General features: G+C 34.3%; 1 protein-coding gene and 1 non-coding gene across 5 annotated transcripts in view; one reads left to right on the top strand and one right to left on the bottom strand.

Moving 5' to 3' along the window:
• STAG1 (stromal antigen 1) overlaps positions 1 to 14,348 on the bottom strand; it is a 402,258-nt gene that overhangs the window by 226,538 nt on the left and 161,372 nt on the right. For all 4 annotated transcript variants that reach the window (XM_042998579.1, XM_042998577.1, XM_007087414.3 and 1 more), the window contains exon 5: positions 3,368 to 3,464. In XM_042998579.1, coding sequence (XP_042854513.1) covers positions 3,368 to 3,464 — 97 coding nt within the window. The remainder of the gene's footprint in view (positions 1 to 3,367; positions 3,465 to 14,348) is intronic.
• LOC122230805 lies at positions 8,204 to 8,310 on the top strand. Its single transcript, XR_006207890.1, has one exon. It is a non-coding gene; the product is annotated as a U6 spliceosomal RNA (small nuclear RNA).

The raw sequence follows: 14,348 nt of genomic DNA, 5'->3' as shown, positions 1-14,348 counted from the left end.
GTTAAAATTTAAAAATTAGAAAATACCAAGAGTTGGCGAGAAGTAGAGAAAAGGGAATCCTAGTACACTCTTGGTGGGAATGTAAACTAGCGCTGCCACTAAGGAAAACAGTATGGAGAGGATGTGAAGAAATAAGAGTTTTCATACATTTTTTTGAGGAATATAAAATGTTGTAGTTGCTGTAGAAAATAATTTGATGGTTCCCTAAAAAGAAAAAGCAGAATCACCATATGATCTGGTAACCCCCAAGTACTCAAACAGAATTTGTTCATAAATGTTTATAGGAGTAGCATTCATAATAACCAAATGGTAGAAATAACCCAAATGTCCACCCACAGATAAATTAAAAAATTGTGATCTACACTACCAAGTTATTCAGTCATAAAAAGGAATGAATTATAGATACATGCGACTACCTCGATAAACCTCGAAGGCATTATGGCTAAGTGAAAGAAATCAGACACAAGAGGTCATATATTGGACAACTACTTTAATATAAAATGACCCAAACAGTCAAATCTACAGGAACAGAAAACAGATTAGTATTTGCCAAGCATTAAAGGAGGGAGGACAGATGAATGGGGAATGATTACTTAATGAATATGAAGTATCCCCCTGCAATACTAGAGAGTGATGAAAATGTTGCAATACTAGAGAGAAGTAGTTCAACATTGTAAACATGCTAAAAGCTACTGAACTCTACAATTTAAGATGGTTAATTGTGGTGCCCCCAGGTGTCTCAGTCGGTTAAGCATCTGACTCTTGGTTTTGGCTCAGGTCATGCAGGAGTTCTACCCCTGCATCAGGCTCTGTGCTGATTGCAGAGCCTGCTTGGGATTCTCCATCTCTCCTTCTTTCTCTGCCTCTCTCTCTCAAAATAAGTAAATAAGCTTAAAAAAATTTTTTTCATTAAATGGTTAATTATAAGAATAAAAATAAATAACTAGATAGATCAACAAAATGGTTGATTGTATATTAAGTGAATTTCAACTCAATTAAAAAAAATCACACTGGTACATCATTTTTCAATCATTTATAAGACCAACTCCAAAATTTGATAAGAACACTTTGTTGAAAAAACTGAAAAGAAACAAACATTCTCATAGATTACTAATGGGAATAAAAATGGGTACAATCTTAGAGCAGGAGTTTGGCAATATCGAACAAAATTTACAAATATATTTTCCCACAGACATCCTTCCACAAAGAGCAAATAAGGTATACACAACATAACTCATTACAGTACTGTTTGTAATAGAAGAAGACTACAAATAATGAAAGGCCTGTTAATAGAAGACCAGTTAAACTAAATTATCATACATACACACAAAGGAGTGCTATGATCCTGGATTGAAAAAGCTCCCAATATACCACTATCCTTTGTGTAAGAGTAGTGGGGAAGGAAAGAATATATATTCCTACTTACATGTATGGAAATTAGATAAATAATGCAGACAGACAGGCAGACAGATGATATACAACAAAATAGTTAAAAGCAGTTAACTCTGGAGTAGATGGGAAGGCAGGAAATGGTAAAGACTTTTTGCTTCATATCTTTTAAAGCTTTTTGGTTTTTTGATTCCTGGGAATTACAAAAGGAAAAAATTCAGAGACTACCAACTGTTTTAAAACCAAAACCGAAACCAGCGTGCCTGAGTGGCTCAGTCAGTTAATCGACCACTTCTTGATTTCAGCTCAGGTCATGATATTGCAGTGGTGAGACTCAGCCCCACATCTGGCTCTGTGCTGAGCACAGAGCCTGCTTGGGATTCTCTCTCTTCCTCTCTCTCTGCCCCTCCCCCACCCATGCTCTCTTGATCTCTCAAAATAAATAAATTTTTAAATCAAAACAATCCAACAGAACACTTACATAGATTAGATAGTTCACTTAAAGTATGTCACTCGTGCTTTGACTTACCAATTTTAAGACTGCAAAATTAACAGTCTTTTCCCTCCCAACAGCATAATCTCCTGCCACTCTTCATCAATTTCAATGCTCTAAGATTCAGGTTCAAACTCTATGTCCAAGAGAGTACCCTGCTTTCTTGTCTTGAGGCATTTATACCCAATCTGTTAACTTTGGCCTTTCTTGGCCCTCTTAACTTTCTTTTACACAGTCTCAGTCTCACCACAGAGATTTTCCTCTAAGATGCACATATCTTACAAATACTCCCACATTCACACATACATAGAGATACAAAGCCTAGGCTAGATCAGAAGCCCTTCCTTGGTATTCCCACAGTATCCTGTCCTTAGGGACACAGACTCCAGATTGAGACAAGCCTGACTCCGAAACTTGAGTTTGGCACTTAAACTAACTGTATGATGTCCAAAAATTTCTATAAAATCATACCTGCCTGACAGAACTGTTAACCAATATATTAAATGAGTTAATGTATGTAAAGCACAGAGCATGACACATTAAATTGTCATTAAATAGTAACCAGTGTTATTACTCTTTAGGTGGCACTGAGCACTTTATACTAACTACTGGAATAATTTCCCTCTTTGCTCCTTATAATAAAGCCTCCTTTGGAAACTATACATACTCTAATACTGACTGGGGCAGAGACTATCTTCATAACATTAGGTATATTCTGGAACACTGCTTAGTACAAGATAGAGGTGTTCTGTAAATATTTGATAAACAACTTGTGTCAATACTGTGAGTGACAAACAAAAATAAAGTCTTCAAGAAATCAACTGAATCAGTGATCTCAATAAAAGATCACTGTACTTTCTGCACTGGAAAGCAAAGAATGCTGATTCCCAATCCCCCCCTCATGTAACACAGCATAATCTGTTAGGATTTATCTATTCTTGAGAAGAAAAATATCAGTTATCAATACGATAAAAATAAAATTACATTATTTTAAAAAACTATCTATAGATATCAAACAGATGATAAACTTAAGAAACCAGATTCTGGTGCTTATGTTACCTTAAGCAAATTATTTAAGGTCCACGTACTTAATCTATGCAATGAGGACCAATATACATACTGACAAGAAAACAAAATAATGAATACTAGGAACTACCAAAATTCCTAATACGAAGCACAAACAGAAATACTATCAATCAGTAAATATTAATTATAAAAACTTATGATATAAAAAGTCAATTCAAATTCTTCAAATGAATTTTAGATTTCCTTGAAAATTTCATAAAATTTTATAGATCTGTTGTTTCGTAGCAAAACTGAACCAAAAAAAAATGAAACAGCTTTAAATAACAATAATTTTCTTTATGAGAAAAAGATCAGCACATTGTACTAGGATGGATTATATATAATGAATGAAAGGTGAAATAATTTGACACTGCTGGACTGACAGACTCAATGTACATTATTTATTCCATCATTATGTACCTCGACATCCTGAACACTGGATGAAAAAGTTGATCAAATCCAGAAGTGCGATGTCCCTGTCTTGTTTATATGATTCAATCCAGTCATCCACCACAGACTGTAGGAAAAAAATACATAAAAATGAAAACTCAAAAAATTGGTATTACAACCAATAAATTTTTTAAAGTTTGTGATTTTATCTGTGTGTGGTCTATTTAAAATACTTACCCGAAATCATTTCTCTGTAGCCAAATAAAAGTAAAGATTCCTTTATTTTTCAAGAAAATTAAAAGATGAGTTACTAGGTTTCAAAAACTTGTTTAAACTGGAACACAATACAAAACTGACTAGTTTAATAATTATTAAGCAACTATAGATACTAATATTCAAACCACATTGTGAAAATACAAAAGCTAAACTAAATACACTTACACATAGAAACTGTTCATATATCAAAAAATCTATTTCATTAGTAGTGCATAAAAAGAATACACACCATATATAAAATGCATTTTTGTCAGGAATGAAAAAATGAGTTAATATTAGGAAATCAAATAATTCAATTATAAAGGAGAAAAAATTAAATGAAATTACTAGATCTCAAAATGGTATGTGACAAAAAAGTACAGCCAAGATTAATAAACAACTTCCAGAAAAAGTAAAGTTAGATGAAATATATACAAACAAGATACAAAGACTAAAATATATTTATTGTTGAAATGCTCGAGACATTTCAACTCAAAATGGAACAAGGCAAGGATGTATCCTTAATTATTTGACACAGGTTTTAAGTTTTTAGTAAAACCAAAAATGAGTTAAATGATAAAGAGAATTCTCCCTTTCCAAAAGTTGAAAAAAATACCTAATAGTCTCTAGTAAAGGGACTCAAAAGATTCATCCCGGAAAAAAATTGGTTAAGACAGATGACAAAAGATAAATGTACAAAATAACTTTTAGATATTGCAAATGTATAAGAAACATAAATGGATGAGCAATCTGTTCACAACTAGTTACCTAAATATAAATTCAAGAAAGGTATGTTGATGAGGAAAATTATAAAAACTAGAGGATATAGAAAATCACCTAAATAAGTTTTATGTTTTGGGTTAAAATTAAAAAAACGCTTCGAGTTCTATCAATAAAGTCTTTCCAGATTGTTAGCCAATTTAATGTGATTCCATGCAGCCTACTTGTAGGCTACATTGTTTGAGGTTTGTTTGGGTGGAGGAAGGATATTACAGAAAATGTATGAAAATAATTTTTAAATACTTTTAAAATCAATTTTTACTTTTGTATGTAAGTACAGTTATACACGGTAAGATATAGGAAACTTAAGTTACACCTTGATGAAATTTTACAAATATATACACATCTGTGTAATCATAACCAGTATGAAAATATAAAGCCTTTCCAAAACTGAAATGGCTCCCTAATGCTCTCTTCTAATCAGTAACCATTCCAAGCCCAGAGGGTTTAACCACTATTCCTTAACAGTGGACATGTTTTTGAAACTCATATAAATAGTATTATCTTTTATGTCTGACTTCTTTCAATCAAAGTTGTATCAGCTGTTATGTGTACCACTACTTCCTTTTTTTTGAATTTCCAGATAGCATCTGATTATTTAACATACCACAATTTATTACCCATTGAACTGATAAAGAACATGACTGCTCTTTCCATTTTAAAGCTATCATGAATAAAATTGCTGTAAATATGACTGTACACATATTTTGATGGACATCAACCCTTGTTTCTGTTGTATATATACCCAGTAGCCAAACTATTAACATGGAACACATGTATGTAGATACTTAATAGACAATGCCAATGTTCTAAAACAGGTGTATTAAATTATACATCCACCAACAATCTATGAGATCTGCCAATGTATGAGACTGGGTGTTCCACATCCTCATCAATACTATGTATTATCAGTCCTATTAATTTAACCATTCTGATTGAGCACATACCTCCTTTAACAACCTCTTCTAGTGAAGAGCAACCACATTCCCTTCTTCCATGTGAAAAGAGAGAACTTTTTAAAACTGCTCATGAACACTAGGTATCTCTATTTCTTCACATTGATGTCTGGGAGGATTTACTTTAAAAGTAAGCAGAAAATTAGAAAGAATACATGGTTGTAGAAGAGGGTTAAAAAAAAACAAAAAAAAGAAAGGATATCATAGTATCTGTTGAAAGTTAAGCTCGGCAGAATAATGTGTCAAGGACATGACTGACTAAGAATGGTGGTGAAGACAAAGAATGGATAAAGCAGGTCAAGTGATTTTTAAATTGATGACCCAAGCAGAAATGCTTTCTGAACAAAGTAAGGAAGTATGGCACAAAGCTAAAGAGGAACCATTTCTCCACTTCTACATGGGGCCCAGCATTGTGAAAACACTCTGAAGATGGTGAGTACATTTTCTTCAATTCCCAAAGTGAAAGTGTCAATTTATAGTCCCACCAGTTATATGTGAGGAGCCCAGAAACATTCTGAATAAAACTAGTGAACAGGGAATTCCATAAATATCAAAATTTAACACAAAGACACTGAAAACAATATAGACTGAAAATAACACAGAACTAGAAAAGTAATATAAGAAAATAGAGTGCAGAAATAAATCCAGGTATATTATATATAGAATTTAAGCTGTGACAAAGGGGATACTTAAGTTTTTGAGGGAAAAGGTGGTAAATTTAATAAATGATTCTTGTGTAATTGGTTATTCATCTTAAAGGACAAAAACTACACCTTTTAAAAGAGTGGGGTGAAGGCAAAAGAATCTAAAGAACTGAACTCCAGAGAGATAAATCCTTCTTGGATTGGCAGACACTGGTGATTGTTAGAGGCACTGCCAAGTATGGGCATAGGTGAGTGGATTATACAGTATTTCATAATATATAAGGCCTTGGCCTGTGAGACAGGATAAAACAGAAAACTTATATAAGGCACATCAAAATTAAATTATGGGAATCTTCAATAGAGAAAAAAATTTTAAGTAGCCACAGGGTAAGGATAAGGGGACCAAAGGATAAGAATATGGTACACATCTCATCAAAAAGAATGAAAGCCAGGGGATTAAGGAAAGACATATTTAAAGTGCTGAAAGAAAAAAAACTGCCCATCAGTTGGCAAAAAAAACCTAGCTTCCTTCCCTATGATCCCACAAAGATCAACAACTGGACAGCAATACACAAACAGTCCCAGGAGACCACTAGAGTCCACACAGAATGTTTTAACAATAAGTTAAAATAATCACAGAAGAGAAGGAAGGCAACTTCATCTTGCCTGCACAATCCCATCCCCCAACCTAACACAGTTCAAAATGCTCAGAAGAAATTTCCCAGCCACCTGAGTGGCTCAGTCGGTTAAGCGTCCAACTTCAGCTTAGATCATGATCTCATGGCTCATGAGTTCAAGCCTCACATCAGATTCTGTGCTGACAGCTCAGAGCCTGGAGCCTGCTTCAGATTCTTGCCTCACTCTCTCATAGATGTACTGAGCCAGCTAGGAACAATGAATAAAAGCAGAAGCTATTAATAGCAGACAAGCACCAGGAGACATCATGGTTCACAGAGACCTGCTCTGCAGACAAACTCAGTATATTTCACAAGTGACAAAGCCAAAGGCTAGCACAGCCACTGTGGACTCCCACAGATATTGCCAGCTTTCCACCCTTGGGTAGTTTTGTTAGCTGAAACCAGCTGCATGAGTCCTTTTCTGAAACCTTCCCCTGCCACCACCAGATCTGTACCACAGCCATGCAGGATTTCTATGGCTGCATAAGTAGAAGAAGCCAGTCACCTAAGTCCTTCCTCAGACACACAGGAGCCAAGGGGCTGCACATGCAGCCAACTTAAGCTTCTACAGCTAGATGAGTATAAGACACCAGCCTAGTGCACCCCCCATCTCTGAACACTGTTGCCCATGCTCAGAGCTAGCCCCTCTATGTGCACCACTGTCCTAACACCCATCACTGACCTGCACTGCGGCATGCACGCACAAGGTGGGGGAAACATACAGCCACTGGTGAATATACAGAAAGCCATGAAACCCTGCAGCTCATATCAGGTCCTGCCTTCTGTCACTGTCCAGTACCACCTTGCCCACCTGTACCTAGCTCCTCCAGGCTGCATATCTATACTCCCTCACTCAAGCTCCCTTCCACGGTCTCCACTGCAGAGTGCATGCCTGGAGGGAGAGTGTGCAACCACAGGAGGGGCATTGTCAACCAGGGTCCATAGTTGCCAGGGAGCCCATAACTGGCTTTAGGCCTTGCTACCTGCACTGATACTCACCACTAAAACTGTGTCTGAGACAGGTCTCCTCCACCATATAGATACCTGAAGCTGCCCACCACAGCTCAGTGTGTGCACACCACTGGCTCTGGCTACCACCACTGCTTGCTTTGGTCCCTAGCTACCAAACCTGGAAGTGTTGCTTAGGACCCCAACAGCTCTCACAGGCACTGCAGATCTTTCACAGTGCTCACCAAAGATCAATCGGTTCAATGCAGAGGAACCTGGTGGCCTGAGCATGAAAGACATCATGCCTTCCTGAACCCAGTGCCACCATACGCCACATTTCTCACCCTACAACACTAGACCCAGGGTCAGTGCATGATTAAGTGTGCCTTCACACAAAGGTGAAAGGTTCCCCATATGGAAATCCCTCTTTCGTCTGGAAGAGGTAACTGCTTCTTCAAATACATAGACATGAAAACATGATTCTTCATGATTATGAAGAATCAGGGAAATATGTCTCCACCAAAGGAATACCGTATACCTCTAGTAACTGGCCCAAAAAAATGCATATCCAGAAAATGCTGAATAAAGAACTCAAAACAGTTTCTCATGCTCACTGCTGCAGCACATACACTAAAACTGGAACGATACAGAAAAGATTAGCATGGCCCTTGTGCAAGGATGACATGCAAACTCATAACACGTTCCATATTAAAAAAAAATTCTATAGCTAGTCAGAGAGCTACAAGAGAACACAGATAAGCAATCAATAATATCAGAAAAAAATATATAATAACAAAATGAGAAGTTCAACAAAGAAAGAAAACGTAAGAAAGCACAGAACAGAAATTCTAGACCTGAAGAATACAATGACTATAATGAAGAATTCAATAGACAGTTTCAACAGTGAGCTTGAATAAGCTAAAGGGAAAATCAGTAAGCTACAACACAGATCAAGTAGAATTATCTAAATGCAGGAGCAAAGAGAACAATGAAAAGGAATGAAGAAAGCTTATGGGAATTATGGCATACTGACAAAAGAAATAACATACGCATCACTGGAGTCCCAAAGAGAAATGAGAGAAGGAAAATGTAGAAAGCTGATTTTAAAAAATAATGGGTCAAATTATTTTTTAAGTTCTCTTTTGATTTCTTTTTGACACATCTGTTCAACAGCATGTTGTTTAATCTCCACATATTTATGAATTTTCCAGGTTTGTGTAACTAATTTCTAGTAATTCACACTACTGTGGACATAAAATATATACTTGGTATAATTTTGATTCTTATTAAGACTTGTTTTCTGGACTAACATATGATCTTGGAAAATAGTTCTATGTGACTTGAGAAGAATGTGTACTCTGTTCTTTCAGACATAATGTCCTGCAAATCTGTTAGGACCATTTGGTCTAACCTGTCATTTAAGGTTTCCTTATTGATTTTCTGTATAAATGATTTGTGAATTGATATAAGTGGAGTATTAAAGCCCCCACTAATACTGTATTGCTGAACATTTCTCCCTTTAGGTTTCTTAATATTTTCTTTACATCTTTAGGTGTTTCTATGTTGGGGGCACAAATATTTACAAATGCTATATCTTCTTACTGGATTAACTCCTTCATCATTATGTAACATGACTCAATGTCTCTTATTATAATCTTTATTATAAAATCCATTTTGGCAGGTATAGTTATAGCTAATCCACCTTTCTTTTAGTTTCCATTAGCATGGGATACCTTTTTCCATCCCTTTGATTTGTGGCCCTGTGTGTCCTTGTATCTAAGGTAAGTCTCTTACAGCAACAAGTAGATGGGTCTTTTTTTTTTTTTTAATCCATTCAGCCACTCCTTGTCTTTTGATTGGCAAATTTATCATTTACATTTAAAGTAATTACTGATAAGTATGGGCTAACTGCATTTTGTTAGTGTTTTTCTAGCTATCTTTGTAGTTCTTCTCTATTCCTTTCTTCTACCCTTGAGACACAGGAAAATGGAAAGGTAACGCCAAAATGTATGGGATGCAACAAAAACAGTTCTAAGAGGGAAGTTCTCAGTGATAAATACTTACACCAAGAAACAAGAAAAACCTCAAATAAGCAAACTAACTTTACACCTAAAGGAACTAGGAAAAAAAAAAGAACAGGTAAAGCCCAAAGTTAGAAGAAAGGAAATAACAAAGATTAGAGCTGAAATAAAGACTAAAAAGGTAACAGAAAAGATCAATGAAACTAAGAGCTGCTTCTCTGAAAAGATAAACAAAATTGACAAACCTTTAGTTACTCATCTAGAAGAAAAGAAAGATGACTCAAAATCAGAAATAAAAGGAGATGTTATAACTGATACCATAGAAATAAAAGGATTATAAGATATTACTATGAACAATTATATGCTAACAAATTGAACAACCTGGAAGAAATGGATAAATTCTTAGGAAAGAAACCTCCCAGATAGAACCATGATCTAACAGATAATCTGAACAGACCACTTACTAGTAAAGGAGACTGAATAAGTAATCAAAAGCATCCTAAAAAACTGGTCCAGGACCAGTCAGCTTCACTGGTGAATTCTAGCAAACATTCAAAGAAGAATTAATATAAATCCTTTCTAATAGAAGAGGAGGGAACTTTTCCAAACTTACTTATAAGGTGAACATTACCCTGATACCAAAACACGACAATAATGCCAAAAGAAAATAAAATTACAGGCCAATATCCCTCAATCCCTCATGAACATAGATGCAAACTGACTAAGAAAATATGAGCAAACTGAATTTAACAATATATCAAAAATATCATACACAATGATTAAGTCGAGTTTATTTCAGGGATGCGAAGATGGTTGAACATTCACAAATTGTCAATGTGGTATACCATATGAACAAAATGAAGAATGGAAATCCTATGATTTTCTCAACAGATGCAGAAAAAGCATTTGAAAAAATTCAACATCCATTTATAATAAAAACTATCAACAAAGCAGGACAAAGGAAATGTACCTCAACATAATAAAAGCCATATATGACAAGCCCACAGCTAATAACCTACTAAATGGTAAAAAGATGAAAGCTTTTCCTCTAAGATCATGAACAAGACAAGGATGCCCACTATCATCACTTTTATTCAATACAGTATGGGAGGTCCTAGCCAGAGCAATTAGGCAAGAAAAAGAAGTAAAAGGCATACAAATCAGTAAGGAAGAAAGAAGTAAAACTTTCACTATTTGCAGATAATATATACAGAAAACCTTAAAGACTGCATCAGAAAATTGTTAAAACTAATAAACTCAGTAAGGTTGTAGTATATAAAATCAATATGCAAAAATCTGTTGGTTTTATACACTAATAATGAACAATCAGAAAAAGGAATTAAGAAAATAATCCCATTTATAATTACATCAAAAATAAAATATGTATAAAAAATAATGGCAAAGAACTTCTCAAACATGGTAGAGATCTGGACATCCAAGTTCATGAAGCTAAAAATTCATCTCAAAATTTCAACTGAAAAGTCTTCTCCAAGTCACATAATAATAAAAGTGTCTAAAACTGTAGAGAGAGAAGTTTAAAATAGCAAGAGAGAAAAGTAATTCTCTCATAAAACAAAACCCCAATAAGGCTATCAGCTGATTTCTCAGCAGGTATCTTACAGGCCAGGAGAAACTATAATGATATATTCAAAGTGCTAACAAGAAACTGTCAACAAGAATACTTTACCTAACAAAACTGTCCTTCAAAACTGAAGGTGAAATAAAGCCCTTTCCTAAACAGAAGTTGAGAGAATTCATCACCACTAAACCTATATTACAAGAAATGCTGAAAAGAGATCTCCGAGCTGAAACAAAAGGACACTAATTAGTAACATGAAAACGTGTGGCAATATACAACACACTATAAAGGTAAGGAGATAGTTAGATTCAAACCCCCTAATATTGTAATAGGATAGAGTGTTGACTATTTTAGTATAAAGATTAAAGGACAAAAATATTAAAAATAGCTATAGTTTTAAATTTAATGAATACACAATATAAAAATGCAAATGTGACATCAAAAACAAACATAAAACAGAGGGATCTTGTAGAGATATCTGCATTCTAATGTACACCACACCATTTTTCACAGTGGCCAAAATATGGAAACAACCTAAGTGCCCATCAACAGATGAATGAATAAGGAAAATGTGGTATCTAAACAACAATAAACAAAAACAAACAAAAAACAAAAATGGAAAATGTGGTTATCTATACACTGGAATACTTTTCAGCCAAGACAAAGAAGGAAATCCTGTCACTTGTGACAACCCAGATGAACCTTCAAGTCATAATGCTAAGTGAAATAAGTCACAGAGAGAAAAATATACACTGTCTGATATCACTTATTCCATAGGAATCTAAAAAAAGCCAAACAGAAAAACAGACATAGAGTGGTGGTTACAAAGGACTGGGAAATAGAGAAAATGGGAAGGAATCAGTCAAAGGGTACAAACTTCCAATTAGAAGATTAACAAGTTCGGAGGCAACATAGAGAATGGTGATTATAGCTAGTAATACTGTATTCTATAATCTTAAATGTTCTCACCACAAAAAAATAACTGGAAATAATACAAGGGAATGGGGGTGTTAGCTAAACTATAGTAGTAATCTTTTGTAATATACAAATATATCAAGTCACAATGTTGTACATCAATTATATCTCAATAAAGGAAAAAAGGAAAAAATGCAGAATTTTTTACCTAGCAAAAAATGTCTTTCAAATAAAAGCAAAATAAAAACTTCCCAGACTAAGAAAACTAAAAACCAAGCAAATGGACTGAACATTCCCTCTAAAAAACAGAGACCACCCAGACTGTATAAAATGACCTAATCACATATATCTACAAGACACACTTTAAATACAGAAACACAGACAGGTTATACTGAAAGAATGAAAAAATATATATCCTGCAAACTTTAACTATAAAAAAGCTGTTACAACCATTTTTATATCAAAGTAGAAACCAAGACAAGGAGTAGTATAAGTATTAAAAGATAGATTTTATAACAATAAAGTGGTAAATTCATCATGATGATATAACAGCTCTGAAGTTTTATACACCAAATAAAAAGATTCTTAAAATACATAAAACAAAAACTGAACTTAAAAGAAATATGCAAATTCATAATCATGTTTCATATTTTAAATATATCTCTCAGTAACTGTTAGAATAAACATAAAAATAGTAAATATATAGAAGATTTGAAAAGCACTAATAATATATCTATAAAACACAACACGAACAATTGTAGAATACATATTGTCTTTAAATACATTTTTGAACACTTACCAAAAGACCAAAGAGCAAGTGTCTATGAGTTTTTAAGGACTAAAAAAATACAGAGCACATACTTTGACCATAATGGATTTAAGTAAGACATCAGTCTTACTGATGTCACAGTACACATCTAAAATATCCTCAAATGTTTGGTAATTAAAAAATGTTTTGAGCTGAATGATAATGAAACACATTATCAAAATTTGTAGAATGCAGAAAAACAATGCTTAGTGGGAAATATACAGCTTCAAATACTTACAAAAGAGAGGTCTAATTCAATGATTTAAGCTTCCACCTTAAGAAACTATTACATTTTCTTATATAAGTTGTCCTCATTTAGGGAGTAGGGAAAGATAAGCAGTATAATTTCAAGATTATCAGGAAGAATACTTCATTTTTCTTTTTTTCTAAATAATCTCTACGTAGACCCAACATAGAGCTGGAACTTACAACCCTGAGATCAAGAGTCCCATGCTCCCCATTCCCCATGTCCCTCCTCTGAAAAAAAAATTTAAAGGAGTCACATGCTCTACCAGCTGAGTCAGCCAGACACCCCACAATGATAATATACCTACAGTCTCTCAAAGAGAAGGTCTAGACAGAATATCTATATTACTAGTTATAGCTACACAATCATTCCAGCACCCAAGCTGACAGATGCTCTGTTACTCTCTATAAGAGGCTTCCAAGGTTGACCCTGAGAAATCAGTATCCAGCTGATGGAAAACAAAAACACAGAAAAGCATGGCAGATGTTTATAATTCAGGCTTAGAAGTCATACATATCACATTGGGTAATACTTCATTGGCAAGAACTTGTTAACTAGCCACATTGCGAAGAAAGGGGAGTGGAGACACTGAGTGTCCATTTGCCAATACCCTCCTTGAACTTATTCCACTATGAAAAGGGAAAAATAAAACTTTGGTAAGTGGACAGGAACGTCTGCCAAAAGCTGCCCCTCTGGCTACAAATATTCATATGCAGGCTTCTTCCTTCACAGAAAAAATACTTGCATGAATATTGTAGTACTATTTACTGGAGCAAAACAGCTTAGCAATCTAAATATCTACAAAGGAATGTTTCACTAAATTATGACATATACATACAGTAAAATGAAATATAACTATTAATACAAATGAGCTATACCTATGTTAGCACTAATTACATAAAAGGTTGTTTATGACATACTAAGTGAATAAAGAAATATATATGATTCTACATTTAAAATAACATCACATACACATACATATAAAGTAACATGGAAAAAGGTATGAAAAAATTCAAACTTTGACACTGATAGGCTTGCCCTCACTTCATTCCAAAACGTTCAAGTCTGAGACTTTACTATAAAGAAAATCTCTAAGAACTTAGCCACATATTCTCATGAAAACCATAAGCAGCATTTGAATCACAGATTACAGTAAAATGAGAAAAATAATTACATTTGCT

Source organism: Panthera tigris, chromosome C2, assembly GCF_018350195.1.
Source record: "Panthera tigris isolate Pti1 chromosome C2, P.tigris_Pti1_mat1.1, whole genome shotgun sequence".
NCBI classification, from domain to species: domain Eukaryota; kingdom Metazoa; phylum Chordata; class Mammalia; order Carnivora; family Felidae; genus Panthera; species Panthera tigris.
The sequence above is the reverse complement of the archived record's forward strand: the minus strand, read 5'-3'. Positions and strand labels throughout refer to the sequence as shown.